At 40.6% G+C, this 20,608-nt stretch overlaps 1 protein-coding gene across 7 annotated transcripts in view; it reads right to left on the bottom strand.

Moving 5' to 3' along the window:
• Nucleotides 1–560: 560 nt before the first annotated feature.
• Nucleotides 561–20,608, bottom strand: part of ELAVL2 (ELAV like RNA binding protein 2) — a 79,251-nt gene continuing 59,203 nt past the window's right edge. For 3 of the 7 annotated variants that reach the window (XM_088837659.1, XM_088837660.1, XM_088837658.1), the window contains exons 4-7: nucleotides 12,311–12,464; nucleotides 8,917–9,142; nucleotides 1,436–1,474; nucleotides 561–891 (exon numbers count right to left, since the gene is read on the bottom strand). In XM_088837659.1, coding sequence (XP_088693785.1) covers nucleotides 561–891; nucleotides 1,436–1,474; nucleotides 8,917–9,142; nucleotides 12,311–12,464 — 750 coding nt within the window. The remainder of the gene's footprint in view (nucleotides 892–1,435; nucleotides 1,475–8,916; nucleotides 9,143–12,310; nucleotides 12,465–20,608) is intronic. The other 4 variants (XM_055427840.1, XM_088837662.1, XM_088837664.1 and 1 more) reach the window with 3 other exon arrangements.

Genomic DNA, 20,608 nt, shown 5'->3' with positions numbered 1-20,608 from the left:
GTTTATAATGTAGCCCCCCCTTCCCCAACCCAAATCATAATTACAAAATAAATACTGTTTTTAACTTCATAAATAAAAATGTAAACTTCAAAATACTTTTCTTAGACATAACAGCAATGCTTTAAATGTAAACCAAACACAAAGCTAATCAGAAAAAGAAAAAAAGCGGGGGGGAAGGACACAACCAACTGAAGAATTACAACACAAAGCCTCAATAGTTACTCACAGGTTCAAGGCAGTTATGTAAAAAGAAAAGAAATGTCTTCCCTTAGCTGAAACACTTTAAAAGGTCCACCTTCTTCAAAGAAGGCAATAAAATGCAATGTGACAGGTAAAAACCCTGTACCTCTTGTCCATATTCAAACATAAAAGATATTTTAAGAAGTTTTAATTCAAATACTAGCAATAAAAAATCTCACATATTTCTTAGGATGCTAAGTAGTCGTTTTATCCCCATCTCAACACTGACTTACAAAGACATTTACTAATGTATAAAGTTTCTCTTAACTTGCCTTTGTTGTATAGTTTTCATATATAAATGGACTGAGGACAAGAGCTCATTAGGCTTTGTGCGTTTTGTTTGTCTTAAAGGAGACCTGCAGTACTCTGTCTCCCAGACGGTATCCATTGAGGCTAGCTATCGCCATGGCAGCCTCATCATAGTTTGTCATAGTCACAAATCCAAAACCTTTGCATTTATTGGTGTTAAAGTCACGGATGACCTTCACGTTGGTGACAGCTCCAAAAGGCCCAAACATTTGCCACAGGATACTCTCATCTGCATCAGGAGCCAGGTTGTACACAAAAATACACCACCCTGTTCCTGGATGCCCAGGGATATTAATTCCAGCCAAACTGGTCATTCCATCAATGGTCATTGGAGAAAACCTACTGAACGAAACAGGAAACACACACACATACACAAAACAGAAACAGAGGGTGGTTACAGCGATGGATTTATTTCTTTCCCCAACTCCCATCCCCCCCTCAACAGAGACACACAACTATTTGATGTTTCAACCAAAGTCCATGTGTGGCTTGCAGCAGCATGCTATACTATCATGATATTCGTAAGTCATGAAATGGCCATTATATGCTGTATTGAATAACACTATCCACAAGAGAAAAAGAAATATATTTGGAACTGGTTTCACCAACTTAAGCGGATTGGGAGCAGGAAGGACCAACAGAGACATAAACATGCTGTAATGCTGCATTGCAACAGAAAACAAATAATGAGGTTTTTAAACACCAGGTGGCATCAAGTGGTACAAAAAAATACTCGAGTCAACCGTGCTTCAAGAAACAGCTTTTCATTAGGTTGTACATGCAAAAGAAAACCCAACACAAATGTATGATGGCTGTCACTCCCCAAATCAAAGAAATTAATCAATTACGGGAAGGGATTATGAGTATCATGAACCTCTATCATTACCTCTTTACTCCATAAGCCATATTGAGCAGATTGTCCAACCTGCAAAACACACATTCAGCAAACTTCAGTTTTTAACTTTTCCCCTTGATGTCCAAGAAAGCTGGGCTCATTACTGCCATCTTCCAAGGGGGGGGGGGGTTGTTTATATGTTAAGTATATGTGAAGTCTCAAAACAGTGGGCCTTCTTACATTTCTGAGCAAATGGGCACCACTGCCATATGACAGTAGCTCTTCCAATCTCGAGGTCAGTCCAATGCAGGGAAATCGTTGGTGGTCATCTCAGAAAACCATTTTGAGAGGAAAAGTGGGGGCTGTGACCAGTTAACATTTGGGTTCTCACCTTTGCAGGCAAATTCTAAGCACTCCACATACATCTACATAGTCTCTGTTACTGTTAGTTTTCACAGCTGTTGGTTCCTGAGTATCATCAGATTAAGGGACTCACCCAAGGCCAAAGGGTTTAGAAAACAGTGGCACTGACACTCAAATTCTGCAGTTTACACAGAATTTCATAATTTCCCTTCAACCTCCCAAATACAAAGGACTTTCACTTCTAAAAATCACAGTGTAACTAGTACAGATAAAAAGAACCTTATACACAACCTCAGTCAAACCTCCCATTTCTCAACATGCTCAACTAAGTCCACAGAACATATGACTACAGACTCACTGAGCAATAAAGCAAGGATTAGATCCCAGTCTGATATTTATTTTGATTGTTCTACAAGAAGTACAGTGCTACTACTCAAGGTGTAAGAGACCAGGTAGATAGAAACAAACTAACTCGAGCTTCTCTTCAGTTCAGTTCAGTCGCTCAGTCGTGTCCGACTCTTTGCGACCCCATGAATCACAGCACGCCAGGCCTCCCTGTCCATCACCAACTCCCAGAGTTCACTCAAACTCATGTCCATCGAGTCGGTGATGCCATCCACTTACAATTTTTTTTTAAAGTAGTAGATGGCAGTGGGTGGGTACTCTTAAAATTCTCTACCCTTTTCCTGTTTCAAAAATTAAACTGATGTTATAGGACTTGATTCTTCCTGTTTCAAAGAGACCACTCTGATGGTCTCTATTTCCACAATGTTTACCGATCAGTGACGTGTGTGGGGAGTAACCATAACTTCACATGTCATAATGTTCGATGCCACCATGTTCAACACTCCCCAAGTGCATGTGTTGAGGAACAATTTCTTCTTCTGACACCTATGAACTGCTTAGTTTGAAAAATGTTTCAACCTTATTGTCTAACCTGTGGCCTCAAGTGAGGCTAGAGCACACACGAGGAGACAACTCCTCCTAGTTTTATAGAAACCCCAAGACTTCTCCTTCTGCTCTTTCAGAATTAGACCAAGAATCTTCATATGTTCCTTTTCCCAGTTATTTCTGCACATCTGAGTGTTTTGTAAAACTGAAAAAAATCAAGCTGATGTAATGCAAACTATCTTTTTACTAAAACAGAGGAACAAACCACAGGACAGAGGAGTACCTTGTGGTGTGTGTACCTTGTCCCTCCTACCCTCTCAGGAGCAGGGACAAATTCATTACTAAGCATGGGGCATAGCCTGGGTCATCACAGGTTTACCATCACTATCTGTTGACTGAATAAAAGCAATGAGGCTGCTAACAGCATCCTTGGTTGTTTAATCCAGAGTAAGAACTATTAGGAAGGCAGGCTGGGGGGCCTGTCTGCACATGCAAGGGAGCGGGCACCTGTGTGAGAAAAGAGGTTGGAGGGTGGGAGGGTTTTGTTTGGTCAAAGATGCCACACCTTTGTACTGCAAAATAAAGGCCACAAATACCAGAAATAGGGATGCAAACAAAATCACCAACCATAAAGTAATGATACAGATAATTTCATAACAATGCTGGAATGACCAATACAGAGGGCATCTGGCATGGGACGCCTGCAGAATGGGGCAGCTTCCTGCAGTCTCCTTCCAAAGCACTCAAATGACCGCGAAGCAGGGACACCAAAGCAGAGCCACGTCATCTCGGCACATTAACAGGCACGCTCTGTCACCACCAGCCAGGACACCAGCCCCAAGTCCAGAGACAGGAGACTCCCGAGTGAGCTTCCAGTACTTTCAAGACAGGGCAGACACCAAAACTGCCCTAGAAGTGAATCACATGCATTAAAGGGAGAGATCTCATTCGTCTCCAGGCAGGAGACTTCTATACTAGGATCTCTGAGGACTCTCAAAGGGCCTCATATCTGCCCTACCTGTGAAACCCTATATGACACCACGATCCCGACCACCAATATCTTTGCTCAATATCCATTTTAGAAAAAAATCAGTCCTTTGGAATTCAAGCCAAGTTACTTAACTCTCTCTCTCCCCCTCGCTCTTCTTGACCCTCCCTCCTCTCCCATCAACAAGGAGAGCTGGGAGGAATACAACACCTAAGAATCAAAACCCCAGCAACGCTGAAAAGCCCTGCCTGCACGCAGCTGCACCTGGTGGCTTTTCCTGCTCTCAGCACCCCCATGGGGGCTGGGAGAAGGCCTTGTAAGCTCCACTGGGCCCACATGTACCCCAAGTCCTGCAGCAGCTAGAAAACTGTCAACCAGGTGGTTAGCTGAGACAGAGGGACAACTATCACTCTCCAGAATCATATATTTCTCCTGGGTCTGTCCAGAGTTCAGAGACAGCCGCCTTTTATATATATGCTCGTTTAATGACAGAAACCAATTTTTAAGGGAGACTAAATTAGTGGCCTCCAGAATGAGCCAGGGGGACGTGCCTGATGATATACAGCAGTGTGGCCAATACACATTAAAGTGTCAGTTAAAAATACACTCTTCACCTTAAAATAATCTTTATTCCCAGCCAATCAACACACAGCACCCAACAGCCTCATCAGTCCCAGGCATCACATACTTTCCTGAGGGATAACTTGGCGGTCCTCAAAGGGACAGAGACACAGCCACCTGTTCTTCAGCATGGACACAATCCACTCACAAATAACACGCTAAGTGGACTTGAATGATTAGACTGGGAAACCTTGCTGTCACTACAACAACCCTCAAAGGAGAGGCAGATTAAAACAGATTCCTGCAAATAAACATCAATATCATCATCATTGTCATAATCTGAATGAGGGTGACACCTGTAAGGAAAGTTGGAGTAAATAAGAAAGAGGAAAGCTGATTATTCCTCCTGCTCCTAGGATAAGCTACACTGACGTTAAACAAAATAATCTAACATGAAGTCAGTCAAGAAATGTCAAATGATCAAGATCGTAATTCTATGACTCTTGCTTCAAAGGTGTATTATTCAATATTTACTAATTACATATGTCAAAAATGAGTAGCATGATAATTAGCAAAACACTGATATATTGTTTATTTCATCCTTTACTATGTTTAAGGTTTATGAATTAATGTACTAGGAGAAAGCCCCATGTGCATATAGTTTATGGCTATATGCCTCATTTCAGACTATATGTGGGCAATATTTTGAACAGAAACATATTCCCATTTCGAAGCTAGATATTTAGAAGTAGAAAATAAAAAGAAGATATGTGCCTAGTTTCCAAGAAATTCAGCTGAAGACTATGCCAGGGTCTACATGCAGGTAAAGGGAAATGTCAGTCCAAGTCAGAAACAAAAGAATATAAACAGATTGTTAATGGGTTAAGAAAATAAAACTCTGAACTCTACAAATAATGGTTCTCAAAACCTCTCTAAAGATCATCAACCAAGACTGCTTTGAAGTTAACCCACAACAAGATCATCAACTCATGCCCTTATCTAATTCCTCCAAAAGAGAAAAGAACTATTCAGGAGGACTGATACCAGTTTTTCCCCAAAGAAGCTGTGATAGTGCAAGCAGCTCATGCCTTAAATGAATCTCAAGTGCTGACTTAGAAGCTCCTTTAAAAATGCATAAAGGCTTCTAGAAGCGGGCACACAGGCCATTAGACTAGATCACATTTAATAAAATTAAGGCTGCTACACAAGAAGAGAGATGAAAAAAACTTTTGTTGAAAGCTTAATTCAGATACCATATCCCAGGAATATACTTAAGGGACTCACAGTAGCCATCCAAATAAATAAGGCTGGTCTTATTCTGAAAACCGCAGTCAATTAGGTAAGCATATTAGATCAGCAGTGCTCATGTTAAAATAATTTTCTAATTATTCATACAGGTTGACTGAGCCATAAACACCATAAGTCCACTTTTAAACTTAACCCTTACTACATAGATTTTAATTTTTTTACCTTAAAAGATATGGTACATTTCATAAATATTAAGAAACATCCCTGACTATTAATAACTTGTATTCTCCAATCTCTCTCAGCTATCGAGATACTATAATAATATAATAACACAGTGCAAAATTTTCTGAGTGTCGGCAAGAAGGTGACAAACTCAAGGCTAAGAGCATTAGAACACAGATATGAGGAACAAAAGATCTAAGTAATGAACTAGGCCTGAACTACAGAAGAGCAAAATACCAACAAAGCAAGCCAGTACTTCATTCAAGAGTGTTTATGAGATGAAAGAAGAAGATTCAACCTTAATTCAATAGAGGAACGGGAAAAAAAAAAAAATCAAGGTAATAACAGACCAGGTTCAGATATATTAAAGAAAAACAGCCAAACAGACATCAGGCTAAACTTGAACCCTAGGAATAGAAGCTCTCAATTTCCTCTAACACTGAATCTAGACCAAACGCCTTCACTGAGCTCAAAGACTAGTTCATAATTTATTATCTGAAATGGATTATGAGAAGAATGAGAAGTGAGGTGACAGAGACAAGAGTTAAGAATCTGAAAGGACAATAAACATCTTTCCCATTTTCTGAAACCAAGTTTCCTTAAAATTTACAGACAACTCTTCTTCCCTTTTCCCAAAATTAGTTTTTAATAGGAGACAAGTAAATGAAGAATCTCTATATTAATTACAGATGGAACTAAATGATAAAAGCACAGAATGGGCAAAATTTTTTTTAAATATTAAATCTTTTTTTTTTTTTTTAAAAGAATTTTATTAAAAAAGCACAAATGCAAAGAAATGAACAGAGGAAAATTTATGCGTCGAACCTGGACTGGTCACTTGGTGGAATGAATAAAATATTAAATCTATCAGAACAACCTGTAAAGCTTTACCCAATAAAAAACATTTTTTAATTAAAAAAAAAAACACACACACAACATGTATGGAGGGAGGTAGATCAAACTCAGAACAGATAAAATAGTTAAACAACCTAATATGTGAGTCACCTACAAGTCTTGCCATTTCAATAATCAGGCATTCTCCTGAAGATACTATCATTTCAGTCCTCTAGAAAATCCCATGGATGGAGCAGCCTGGTAGGCTGCAGTCTGTGGGGTCGCTAAGGGTCAGACACGACTGAGCGACTTCACTTTTCACTTTCACACACTGGAGAAGGAAATGGCAACCCACTCCAGTGTTCTTGCCTGGAGAATCCCAGGGACAGGGGAGCCTGGTGGGCTTCCGTCTATGGGGTCACACAGAGTTGGACACGACTGAAGTGACTTAGCAGCAGCAGCAGCCCAGCCTTTCTCAGAATTCAATCTTGACTTTAAGAGCATAGTTTTTACTCAGTAACTACCATAAAACAAAAACCAGAGCTTAAATTAGGAAACACCAAAAATAACAATTTAAACTCATAGAGCTTTCTTCTAACATCAAACGTGGTATTTTCAATGTTAAAATCAACCAGTAAGTTTCAAATAACTCTCCTGAACCTAAGATCAGAATTCTTTACTGGGCCTCAAAGAGCTCTGGGGTTAACTGGAGAGGCTGCCCAATAAAAATCTCTAAAATTCCTTCATTCATGTCTGTGCTAAATTAAAAAAAAAAAAAAAGTTTACTGAAGAAACCTACAAGCAGAGCTAAGAAACGACTTTCTTTTTCCACAAGGGCAGCTCCATCTATCTCTTCCTCCAGCCCAATCACTACTACCAACCACCACAGACAAAAGTGGCAGTGTTTCCTTTCTGCCAATGCCTTTCAACCATGCAAAGCTGAAGCAGAGTGAAGTGACTGCCAGGATCAGTCAACCAGGTACCAAGTCATCCAGCTCCAGGTGAAGCCTCCTGACAGTACAACTTTTGCTCCCAAGGCAAAAGCCACCTCAAGCAGGAACTGAACATGATGTTTACAGAAAACTTCTCTTTCACACCTCAGGTGAAGTAACTGAGGTTTAAAGAAGACATTTGACTGATTTTTATCTTTACTCTCTTCAGCATTCTAAATACCCGAGTGAAAGAAAAATGCATGTGACATAAGCTAGAAAACTTATAAATCTTTGTTTATTAAGTTAAATTTGTGATTATATTTTTGGTAATTAACTATTATGCCCCAGCAAGCAAATAATGCACTTGTGATAAAGAACAGAACAAAAAAATACTAGCAGGGAGGTTAGATGGCATTATGGCTGCAGTATACCATATGACCAAAAAACGATCTTAAAAATGTTCCAGAAAATAAAAACTACTTATGTACCTGTACTCTGTTTAACATCTAAAAGTCACCATTCTCCTCACATGCAGATTAAGGATTTTTTTTTTTAATGACTAGATTTGGTTGGTGCTCCAGTATTAGAATAAAATTTGAAAAATTAGAATATTTAACCTATGAGATAGAATATCTTCTTTGGACTAAAAATGCATGGTCATTCTATGGACTATAGAGGTTAGAAAACTACCACCCACAGGCCAAATCCAGACTGCCATCTGTTTCTCTATAGCCCAAGAGCTAAGAATGGTTTTTACATTTTTAAAGAGTTTTTTTTTTTTTTTAAAAAGACATGCATCAGATACTGTGACCACAAAGCCTAAAATATTTACTATCTGGGCCTTTACAGGAGTTTGCCAACCTCTAAACTGCAAAGATTAAAAACTTAAAAAGGGAAGATGAATCTATTTATAAATAAAATATAACTACATAAGTTATATATCCTTAGTTGTGCACATATTATAAAACCAAGTAACTGAAAGAGCTTGACCTAAAAAATTAAAACACGAGGAAAAGACCTTCTCAAGTAAAAAACAAAAAGAGGGAAATCAGAAGCAATGGAAACAATTAGGAAGACCCCCAGTATTCTGCAGGTCAGAGTTTCTCAGCCTCAGCACCACTGACGTTTGGGACCAGACAGTCCTCTGGTGTTGGGGGGCTTTATGGTACACTGCAGGATGATGGACAGCACCTGTGGCCTCTACCCATGAGATGCTGACATCAATGTCTCCAGACACTGCCAACGCTCCCAGAGAAGCAAAACTACTCCCGACTGAGAACCACTGCCTGCCGCAGGTTATTGTACTTTCGTCCCCACCTTGGATAATCTGCAAGACACTATACCCCAAGTAGGCTTTTCCTGTGTCCATAAGAAAAAGAAAGAAAACAATGATAAAAGCAAACCAGAGATCCTGTCTTATAATAAAAGCGCTGGACAGCGAACCTGAGAGTTCTGGTTTGAGCAGCTGGGCGTAAGAAGTAGACTGGACTTACCTAAAGCGCTGTGCCTGCTGAGCTAGTGGTCCTGGATACCTTCTGTTTGGAGACTGGTACAGCTGGGAAAGGATGGCCTGATTGGTTTTTTGGCTTGGATTATTAGCAAACTTTACAGTGATTGGCTCTGTGGCACCGGGAGGTTTCTGGCCATTTAGGCCTTTGATAGCTTCTTCTGCCTCAATCCGCTTGTCAAATCGAATAAACCCTACACCCCTCGATATGCCTAAGGTAGATGTGGGTAAGGATTTGGGAAAGAGGGAGTGGAAGGAGACAGGAGGGAGAGAAGAAAGGATACATTAATTTTCCCTTCTCAAGAACATGTTTTCACCCACATGTAACATCTGCCACAAAAATCACACCAGGAGAAAAGCTTCACCTTTACTTAGTAGCAATTCAGTCTAGCATTACAATTTTGTATTTTTTAAATACAAGAAATGCATTAATTAAACTAATGCACTTTCAAGTCCATTACCACATGCTACCAATAAGCCAGGAAGAAGAATAAAGCACACAAGCATGTCCATGTTTCTTTTCCCTACCTTCTTCTCTCCCTCTCATGCATTCTTTAATGATGTCAACTGTATGACTGACTTGTACTTTTCAAATTATGCTACTGGACAAACAGTTCAGAAAGAAAGGGCACAGGAGCTCTTTCTCTTGTAATGAGGAGAAGAGAATCAAGCATTTGCTAAAAATGCTAAAAAGCTATGCTAAAAATACATGCACAGGGGTAGAAAAACATATTTCAGCTACACTTTTAAATAATAAAATTCTACTTAATTATACAGGCTACCGACCCTTTGAGAGAAATGCCTGAAGAGGTTTTTCTGGTTCCCCGAAGCTCCCCCACTGCTTTTAACTGACTCTTCTTTATCAGAGAAATAATATTATATGGAGAAAAAGAGGGAAAAGAGGAGGTCAGAGTAAAATTAAACAAGACAGAAGTAAACCCTCAAAGCTTGCTTTCTTTGGCAGCATTACTTCTGACTACAGAATGCTATTCCCCGGCTCACGCTCTCCCCACCTTGAGAGACAAGAAGGGGGGAAGCAGAAGGATGGCCAAGTACCTGCCCAGCTTTTGAAAAATGGCAGCAAGAAACCCAACTCATTCCATTTAATTAGCTTAAGAGACTATTTGGGGTGGCCAGAGCTGGCCATCATGGGATCAGCAGTTGCAGGGAAAGACTTTCCTGGCAAAACAAATCAGTAGTAGCAGTACTAACTTGGGACAAGCAGCAGGAAAAGCCTAGATGATTCAGAGTATGTCATTGAGGAAGAGTGAGACGCAATTAAGAAAGATAAACTAAGAAAAAGCATTAGACCATTATGATTTACAGGAACTTTAAAAAAGAATAAAGGTCTGCTTGCTTTATAAGTCGAATGGCTCAGAATTTTACTTTAAGGTAGGTAAGGCATTTTTTTCCCCATATGCACTTATCTCAGCCACTATCACTTCACCTTCCCTATTTTTAAGCCATACCTGCTGCATGCACATTATTAACACCTGATGACTGAATAACAAAATTGCAGGATTTTTTTCATTTTAGGTAAAGTGGACAATTTCATACTCAAAGTCTTCAGTGTAAAGATGAAATGGTGAAATGACACCAAATCTATCCTTTCCATTATCTATTAAGCATGAATAACCCCTAAAACTTTATTATTCCATAAGGAAAGCCTTAGATGGGCAGTGAAACAGCCTCAGTTTAGGATGAGTCACCTAAACCTATGGTCCTCAAACCTGAGCAGGCATCAGAACAGCCTAAAGGGCTTGGTAAAATGCCCCACTCTAAGAGTTTTATTCACTAGGTTTTGGAGGCCCAAGCCTGCATTTCTAACAAAGTTCCAGGATGGTGCGTCTGCTGCAGGTGCAGAACCACACTGACTCAATCAGGAGGTGGTCAGGTTGTCTACCTGTGAGCCTACACCCTCAGGATGGACCTGCAGCTGAGAAATGGCTTTCTGCATCACAGGTGAAACTGACTTTTGATTCAGGTCCTCACTGAGAATCAATGAATTAAAAAGCACGAATACAAACAAAACAAAAGGCCTTTTTATTTTGCTCTAAGCAAATAGACTTGGATTGTTAGGCCTGGACTTCTAGTCAACCCCATCTTCCATCTGTGCGTACAATACACTGTGATAGAATGTATGAAAATCATGAAATGGAGCTAAGAAGACCACATTTTTATACACCCTCACTGGACTAATTCTCTTCATACAGTAAAATCTACAGGCCCCTCTCCCAAGCATATGGATGATGGTAGATACCACTATACTCAGAACTCAGAAGTATGGAGTTCAGACTCTGTAAGAAGCTAATGAACAGCACAGAGGAACATAACAAAGGATGCTTCTGATTAAGTTCAGATCAACTAAATTGATCATCACTTGAATAATTTAAAAAACTGGCCTGATTTGTATTCCGTGGTCCATCGCTTCTTAAAAAATATAATCACACATTATAATACACAACTATTTCCACTGGTACTCTAATTATGAGAGAGAGACAGAAAAGGAGAGAGAAAGACAACAAGGATAGTGAAGGAGGGAAGAAAGAAAGAAGAATTACACAGAAAAGAGAAAAACCTATTTTCTTTAAAAAAAAAAAAAAAAGACTACTCACAAAATCTTAAAGTGACTGCTTTAGTATATGGCACTATAGGTGGTTTTTCCCCCTCCTTAGCCTGCTTCCTTAATTTTAATATGTTTTAGAAAGAATATTGCTTTTATAATAGAAAAATATGCCTTTACTTTTAAGATCCATAATCAAACCTGTACTGCTAGTTTTTCTTTAACTGAAAGCTTTAGCGGAAGAGCTCCCTTCCACACAAAGTTTTCAATAAACATATTGGTCTTATTTTGGTTTGGTTAAAAGTAATATGAGATTAAAATTAATTTTTAACACTTAAAATTTCAAACTCTTAAGCATGCCTATACAACACAGCCTGGACCTGAAAAAGTCTTAACAGCAATTACTAGTGTAGATGTAGTGTAATTCTCCCTTAGAGAATTAGCATTAAACTATGTTTTTCACAAAGGGTAAGACTGTTACTTAATGCTTCATAAGGAGGTTGGGAGTTTTTTTCATGCAGCAGCTTAGAAATGAAGATTATTAATTTGTAATAATTATTTGCAATAACTTATATGCAATAATTATAAATTTATTATAAGCCATAAAACAGGCTCCAAACCTGCACCTTTGGGGAGGAAATGACTCAAGCTTGCTCACTACACTATCTATGCTTACCCATGCATATCTATGAACAATCGTAGCAGAAATTTGCATTTTCTGGCCCACAGATATACCTTTGATGCATTCTAGAGGCAAGACTTCTGTATGAGAAGGCAGACTATTTCACCATCTGCCAGTCAGAGGCTGCCTACTTACCAGTGACCTGGTCAACAAGAATACGAGAAGTAATAATGCGTCCATATTGTGAAAAAAGTTGCTCCAACTCCTTCTGGGTCATTGTTTTTGGAAGTCCACTGACGTATAAATTAGCATCTCTGATGGAAGCTGAACTTGGGCGAGCATAGGAAACCTGGAAAAGAGCAGCGAAATGTACACGCACATTCAGTGACCTGCCTTCAAAATTCGAAAACTGCCTCAAGTTAGCTTTTCTATAAGAAGCATACAACAAAGCACTGAAGCATGTCCAGTATGAATTGTTTCACTCCTTTCCGGAGAAACTCTTGACAAGTGAGAAACACCATTCCTCTGGGCAAAGAGAAGAGCACATCTACCCCAGGTCTGCAAGTGTTCAAATCTGACCAGTGGTGCACACAGCAGAGTAGGACTCCTGGCAACACACTGTCCTCCAGGGCCAGTCTCCTACACCAGGGATTCAGGCTCAACTGCATGGTCAAGCTTAAGGATTCTAAATTCATCTGACTCATTTGTGTGACCCGTTTCTGGGCCTCCCATTTTAAGCGGGAGTGGGGGATGGTACAAACTTTCTAAAGAATTTAAATATGCCCTTTTCTGAAATTATTTAGCAATTTCAATTAAACCCTGTACTATTTAATAAACACATTGTAAATAAACATCTTGAAGCAGATTATGATTAAAAAAAATAGCTATCATCCTTACATTCTCAGATGTATGAATGGACTGCACCTCCGGTCATCCTGTGTCTATTGTCTTGTCCACAAATCTCCTCAATCTTGATTAAGGAGGTCTTAAGTCCATCTATTGAGTTATTGACTTTACATGCCCTTTCAAAAGGCTTCCCACCTTTGAGATAGAGTGTCTAAACTTCTACCAAGATGAAGACAGAATAAGCCCACGTGTATTTATCATCAGCACACCTTACATATATACTCCAGGAGGGAAGGAGTTAGAGCTGCCTCTCTCATCACTGTATCCTCATCATCTTGGCCATGTGCTAGAGTATCTACTGAGTAAAGCCAGTCTAGTACCCCAGTGGTCCCACAGTCTGCTGTGGATCCACAACAGTTCACAAAGCACACAGCAGTCAAGGGAGAGTTCATCAAGTCACTTAGATCTTGCCCAAATTATGATCGATACCTCTTTGCCTACAACGTCTCCTTGCCAATTTTAAGTCAGTTCTGAGTCTCATGTGCTATTTTGACCCCATTTCCTTTAGTTTAATAGTAAGCTCTTCTAGACTGACTACAAGGACAGAAACTTCACAGCATACCCCATTTGCCAGACCACTGACAAAAATGGTCAAATGAGTCTAGCTCTGGGTTTCATTTGGTGGAGTACCATGACAGGTCAACTTCTGCCTATTGATTATAACCATTATTATCAATCTTTGGGCTTTCATGGTGACTTGGACAGTGAAAAAAAAATTCGCCTGCAATGCAGGAAACTTGGGTTCAAACCCTGGGTCGGGAAGATCCCCTGGAGAAGGGAATGAGGGAATGGCTACCTTCCTCAGTATTCTTGCCTGGAGAATTCCACGGACAGAGTCGTCTGGGAGGCTACAGTCCATGGGGTCGCATAGCGTCAGACACTACTGAGCACATATATTACACTTCTTTACCATCTTGGCCACTAGGGAAGCCCCAATATATAAATGATCACCACAGGTAATCTATATTATTCCTTGGGAGAATCAGTGTTAGTCACTCAGGGATTCAACCATTTCTGTCAATGGTTTGGCAAATGCGGTATGCTGTGAATAATGAAATAATCTCTAATCCACATAAAATTCTGTTAGCACAGAGCCTAAAAACCCAGGTGACTATACTATAAATACTCACCTCTAAATACATCTAAGAACGCAGGTAAAGACCTAGACCATTAAAGCTGAGGGTAACCTGAGTCCCTTACTGTGCTCCATAATAATTTACTCATGCAGTGACATTCACTGCTTTGAGCATTTCAGAGAAGTGTGGGTGGAGTGTTTTAAAAGTTATCCTAAAATATATTTAGGAAAACGGATTTATATTTAGTGCTTATGTAAAAGCTTTGAAAACATACTTGGGTCAGTCATGTTATCTACATTTTTTTTCTTTCAGTGTCTGGTCTTCAGTTCACACTGCTTCTTTAATTCCCACCTGAACTGACTATAATTCCTTATCCTCCGTATTCTCAATGCTCTAGCATTTATGGCCTTGATCCAGGAGGGACCTCCCTTCCCAGGAATAGTTAATTCTAGAGAGCAAACAACTGCCCTGGGAGGTACCTTTGATATACAAACCAGAGGCCACACCCCACCTCCTTCATCAAATCCTCAGACCAAGCCAATATTCCTCCCACTCTGAATCAGCCTAGGGCCAGACACCAGACAATCAAGTGGAAAGTGAAAGTGTTAGTCACTTAGTCCTGTCCCACTCTTTGTAACCCTGTGGACAGCAGCCTGCCAGGCCACCCTATCCATGGGATTTCCCAGAATACTGGAGTGGGTGGCCATTTCCTTTTCCAGGGGATCTTCGCTACGCAGGGATTGAACCCTGGTTTCCTGCACTGAAGCTGGAAGCCCTAACACCCCTAGAGCACAGAGCTGTCCAGAACTATTCAAATTCTCCAATGCTAAACTCACCTAGTCTACCTGTCCTGCCTTGTCCTTAGCTTTCTACCAGGACCTCAAAAAAGGCCCCAGGCCATGCTCTGCCCTCTCCCCTCTGCCTCCTGGCCATCTCTGGGGCCTGCCCATGTGACCCTGCATGGCAATGATATGCCTCCTCTTTCTGAAGATCTTAAAGTATAAGTTGCCTCCATCATAACAATCATTTATGTATGTCTTATCTTATTGCCCAGGTGCATTTTCAGAACACAACTACACTAATAAGGCTCCGACTCTCAATAAAAAACCATCTCAACAGTGTGTTGCACTGACTTTGCCAAAAAATTCGTTCCTATCACCACAGGCAGGACATGGGTGACTTGATCATACAGAAACTCATGGTGGCAACAGTATTTCCATTTAACTTACATTTCAGGGCCTTATGGGACTTCCCCATTTGGAAAGCATTTTTCAGATACAGTATTTTGTGCCTCACAACAGCCCTGTGAGGTAGGGAGAGCACATATCAGTATCTTACAGCTAGAGAAACAGATACAGAAAAGGTAAGGAAACACTGCTAGTGTTACACACAGGTGCTGAACTCTGGATTAAAATTCCGATCTTCTAAACCCTTGTCTTGGGAGTCCATCTTTCACTGTTCTACCTTTTTACCTTTTCATACTACAAGGTGACTGCAGCCATGAAATTAAAAGGCGCTTCCTCCTTGGAAGAAAAGTTATGATCAACCTAGATAGCATATTAAAAAGCAGAGACATTACTTTGCCGACAAAGGTCTGTCTAGTCAAGGTTATGGTTCTCCCAGTGGTCATGTATGGATGTGAGAGTTGGACTGTGAAGAAAGCTGAGCGCCAAAGAATTGATGCTTTTGAGCTGTGGTGTTGGAGGAAACTCTTGAGAGTTCCCTGGACTGCAAGGAGATCCAACCAGTCCACCCTAAAGGATACTGGTTCTGAACATTCATTGGAAGACTGATGATGAAGTTGAAACTCCAATATTTTGGCCACCTCATGCGAAGATCTGACTCATATGAAAAGACCCTGATTCTGAGAAAGAAGGCGGGAAGAGAAGGGGACAACAGAGGATGAGATGGTTGGATGGTATCACCGACTCGATGGACATGCGTTTGGGTAAACTCGGGGAGTTAGTGACGGACAGGGAGGCCTGGCGTGCTGCAGTCCATGGGGTCGCAAAGAGTTGGACACGACTGAGAGACTGAACTGAGGAAGACTTGCAATGAATGAGATAAGGACTTGTACTCTGGAGATTCAAAGCAGTTTCTAGACCAAATTTCTATCCAACAATTATCAGCAATTCTTCTCTTCTTAATCAGCAATTCTTGATTCTGATTTTTCTATGGATTTGGAGCTCAAACTGTTGCCCTGTTTTAATTTTTACCTAGAGAATGACTCTAGGGCTATCTGAAACTTCAAATTGTTAAGTCTGTCTTTGTGGTTCTTCAAGACTAAAACAACACTCCATGGAGAAGACCGACGAGATGGTTTTGTTTTATGGCTATTTCTGTATTAGAAATACTTCAATAGGATGAACCTCCAGCATATATTCCAGGAGGGTCAAAACAGCTTCTTCCTTCACCAAATGCAAGGTGTTCTCCAATCTGCAATCACTGGATTAAGAGACAGGTTTGGGGTTTTACATTTCACTGCCATTTAAACAGGTGAATGTTTAATGCCTGAGGAGCAAGGTTATGAAATGTCAAAACTACTAAGTTAAGGATCTAATTTAAGAGGCAACCAGAGAGTCTGCAATTTAAATATTTAAAGATGATACAGAAAGTACAACACTGAACACCAATCTACTCCGAAGATAGCATTTTATATCTCAGGTTTATTCTGGAATTCCTCACAAGTGTACAAGTGATGTTATAAACAAAGACAAGCAATGCTGAAATTACTTGAAGGGAAAAGAAGGGAGACAGAAGTACCAGGCTATAAATGCTCTAGTCAATGGCTTCTCAAGCTGTTCTTCACAAAAGAGACCTGACTGGACAAAACAGAGATAAAAATAGATTTATCAAAGTAATCAGGTCCTGAAAATGGAATAGTTTGAGACAAAGCATATTCCTTGTAATTAAAAACTCATTTCTTCATCAGCATGCACAGTCACTCAATCATGACAGACTCTTTGCGACCCCATGGACTGCAGCCTGCCAGGCTCCTCTGTCAATGGGATGTTCAAGGCCAGAATACTGGAGTGGATAGCCATTCCCTTCTCCAGGGGATCTTGCCAACCCAGGGATTGAACCTGGGTCTCCTACCTTGCAAGCAGATTCTTCATCATCTGAGCCATCTTCATCAGCAAATAAAACTAATTATACATTAAACATGCAAGGACAAGTAACACACATACTATGAATGGGCTGTTAAAATACAAGTTAATAAAAATACACAGAACTAAAAGAAATGAAAATATGGACAAGAACTAGTCCTTTATTACATGTACATAATAAAGTTCAAAATCCCTGTACATCACTTTAACAGAAGTATGTCTAAACGCTTCTGTCCAGAAGTACAACTGCTCTCAATTCTCTCCACTTCACCAACAGAAAGATCAGCGACAGTGGACATTAATACCAACAGATTAAAGTGATAAGGACTACAAATGAACAAAGCAATCTCTTCTTTATTAAACTCAGGACATCTGAAAAATCTCCCACTGGCAAGATCACCAGTAAACAACTTCTATCACTTGTCAATTACTGACCCAGGACTACAAACAGTAAACCTGAAAAAAAATGAGATACATGCCACTTCAGATTTTTTTTTTGGAAAGCTCCATTCTGCAGCTGAAAGGAGTGGACAAGGTCACAGTTACGCCTATTTAAACTGAGAGTTAATTGCTGTTCATATAAAAAAATGGAGCCTTGATGGGACTAAGAAAAACGACACTATTGCTAAATAAAAATTAGCTCCAGCTCTGGCAGACAGTAGCAAAGGTCTTGTGAAAGCATCAAGGCTTAACAGGCAGGGGGCTACATTGGACCCACCAAGAGAACTCAGAAGCACACAGAAAGACATTACCTTCTAACCACAATTCAGGCCATAGACCTCAAAATCCACCAAAAAGGAAGCAGTGTCCTTTGATCTACTTCTAAATGTAAAACCCTACCAGGAACAGGTCTCAAACACACACCAGGAAATACACGTATCAGTCCAAGACTAGGTTTGTTGTAAGAGCAAGCATGTTTCACAGAGGGATGCAAATGAGTAAACTTGAGAGAGAACAAAGCATACAGAAATAAGTTCATAAGAAATTAAAGATTAGCTCCAGCGAGGGAGTGGGAGCTCAAAGGAATAATCACACCTAACAGGAAGGCTTAGCAAAGGTATTATGGATTAGAGAAGCTGCCTCTAAAAGGTATTCCAAGACACAGAATGTAGAATATCGCAACGGTGGAAAACAAACAGAACCTCAAATTTTACTGAACACTGAGTTGGCTGAATGCTTTCATCTATATAAGGTAGTTTTGATTCAAAAGAGACGTTCAGAAATATCACAAAATATATCTGATCAGGTTATTCCTCTCAGGGATTCCCTAATGCTTTAAGACTAATTTCAAGTTTCTTAGTTGAGAGGCTAACAGGCCTTAGGAAGGCCAGGGGTCTCCAAATGGAGGAAATAGGCTGCAAGTGTCAGACATATTTAATCTCTCTCTTAAGCTGCAGGAGGAAACAAACTACTAGTGTTATTATTTTTCCCCCTTCTCTATACAAATTTACAAGGGGGTTTCTTTTAAAATTCTGTGTTGCCATGACTACACCTGGTTCTCCCTGAACTTAACTTTTCTCAAACCTTGAGCTAACCAATGCAGTTTTTCTAATGGAAATCTTTGTCTTAAGCTATGTTAATGAACTGTGTATTTACCCTACACTCTGTCTTCAAGTCTGTTCCACCGAAGACTCAGAACCCACTTGACAAACCAGTATGTTTTACTGGTAACATTGGTCTCCTAATCTATGTTAATGAAACTCTGTATTTACTTGAAAACCTGCCTTTCTTCAAGATCCATGTCAATCATTTTATGGCCCAGGACAACTCACCTTGTGCCATTCTCTGAGTTTTAAGACATTTCCTTTCTCTAATTAGCAGACAGCTAGTAGCTATATAACCAGAGAAGGCAATGGCAAGCCACTCCAGTACTCTTGCCTAGAAAATCACATGGATGGAGGAGCCTGGTAGGCTGCAGTCCATGGGGTCGCTAAGAGTCAGACATGACTGAGGGACTTCACTTTCACTTTTCACTTTCACACATTGGAGAAGGAAATGGCAACCCACTCTGGTGTTCTTGCCTGGAGAATCCCAGGGATGGTGGAGCCTGGTCGGCTGCCGTCTATGGGGTCGCACAGAGTCGGACACGACTGAAGCGACTTAGCAGCAGCAGCAGCAGCAGTAGCTATATAACATCCAACTGAAGACTAGCAGGGAGGCACTCTCTCTGCCCCTTTCTGATGTCTATGTCAGAAGCTGTCTCTATCTCTTTTATACTTTAATAAAACTTTAGCGTCTGCCTATAATGCGGGAGACCAGGGTTCAATCCCTGGATTGGGAAGATTCCCTGGAGAAGGAAATAGCAACCCACTCCAGTATTCTTGCCTGGAAAATCCCATGGACGGAGGAGCCTGGTAGACTACAGTCCATGGGGTCACAAAGAGTCGGACACGACTGAGCGACTTCACTTTCATTTTATTACACAAAAGCTCTGAGCGATCAAGCCTCATCACTGGCCCTGGATTGAATTCTTCTCCTGAGGACAAGAATCCTGGCGTCTTTTGTGGCTCAACAACAACCTTTCATGTTCAGGGCGCCGACTACCTGTTCTATATGAACACACACAACCTTCAACAGTTTCCCAGAGCTTCCTGTTCTCACGTCCCTGTGTTAAGGTAAAGTGCTCTTTCCACTCATCTAACTTTTCACCACTTCAGACACTGCATGGGCATCACCCTGACCTGAAAATCAGCACCAGCCATCCCCTCCACTCTAGTATGAGCTGGTTACCCCTCACCTGTGCCCGCACCGTATTATATGCCTCATTCTCCTGAATACTGAGCAAACCAAGACGTACTCATCTGTTGCCATATCTTGCGACTGGCTCAATTCCTTGAAATATGACACCGTGTCTTTACCTTCGTTGTACACTCCAGTATGTACCACACATTCACTGTAACGAGGACTACTGATCTTCACAAATTTACTGAGGATGCTTAATGTTTGAAATCTTGTCTAGAAAGTTAGGAAATGCCATAATCTGCCTATATAACAGAAATTCTATGTTATGGTACTTTTGCATATACTAGACTATCATTCTAGTTCAGTTGCTCAGTCGTGTCTGACTCTTTGTGACCCCAAGGACTGTAGCACGCCAGGGCTCCCTGTCCATCACCAATTCCTGGAGTTTACTCAAACTCATGTCCATTGAGTCGGTGATGCCATCCAACCATCTCATCCTCTGTCACCCCCTTCTCCTCTGTCTTCAATCTTTCCCAGCATCAGGGTCTTTTCCAATGAGTCAGTTCTTCGCATGAGGTGGCCAAAATACTGGAGCTTCAGCTTCATCATCAGTCCTTCTGTTAGGGGAGTGTAGACTCCTTGGTTCTATCTCGTCACAACAAAGATTTGAAGCAACAGACATTAAAGCCTTCAGCATGTCACAGCTCTTGGACAGTCCATGT

This window comes from Moschus berezovskii, chromosome 7 (genome assembly GCF_049115385.1).
Source record: "Moschus berezovskii isolate FMDL1 chromosome 7, NW_MosBer_1.0, whole genome shotgun sequence".
Taxonomy (NCBI): Eukaryota; Metazoa; Chordata; class Mammalia; order Artiodactyla; family Moschidae; genus Moschus; species Moschus berezovskii.
The sequence above is the reverse complement of the archived record's forward strand: the minus strand, read 5'-3'. Positions and strand labels throughout refer to the sequence as shown.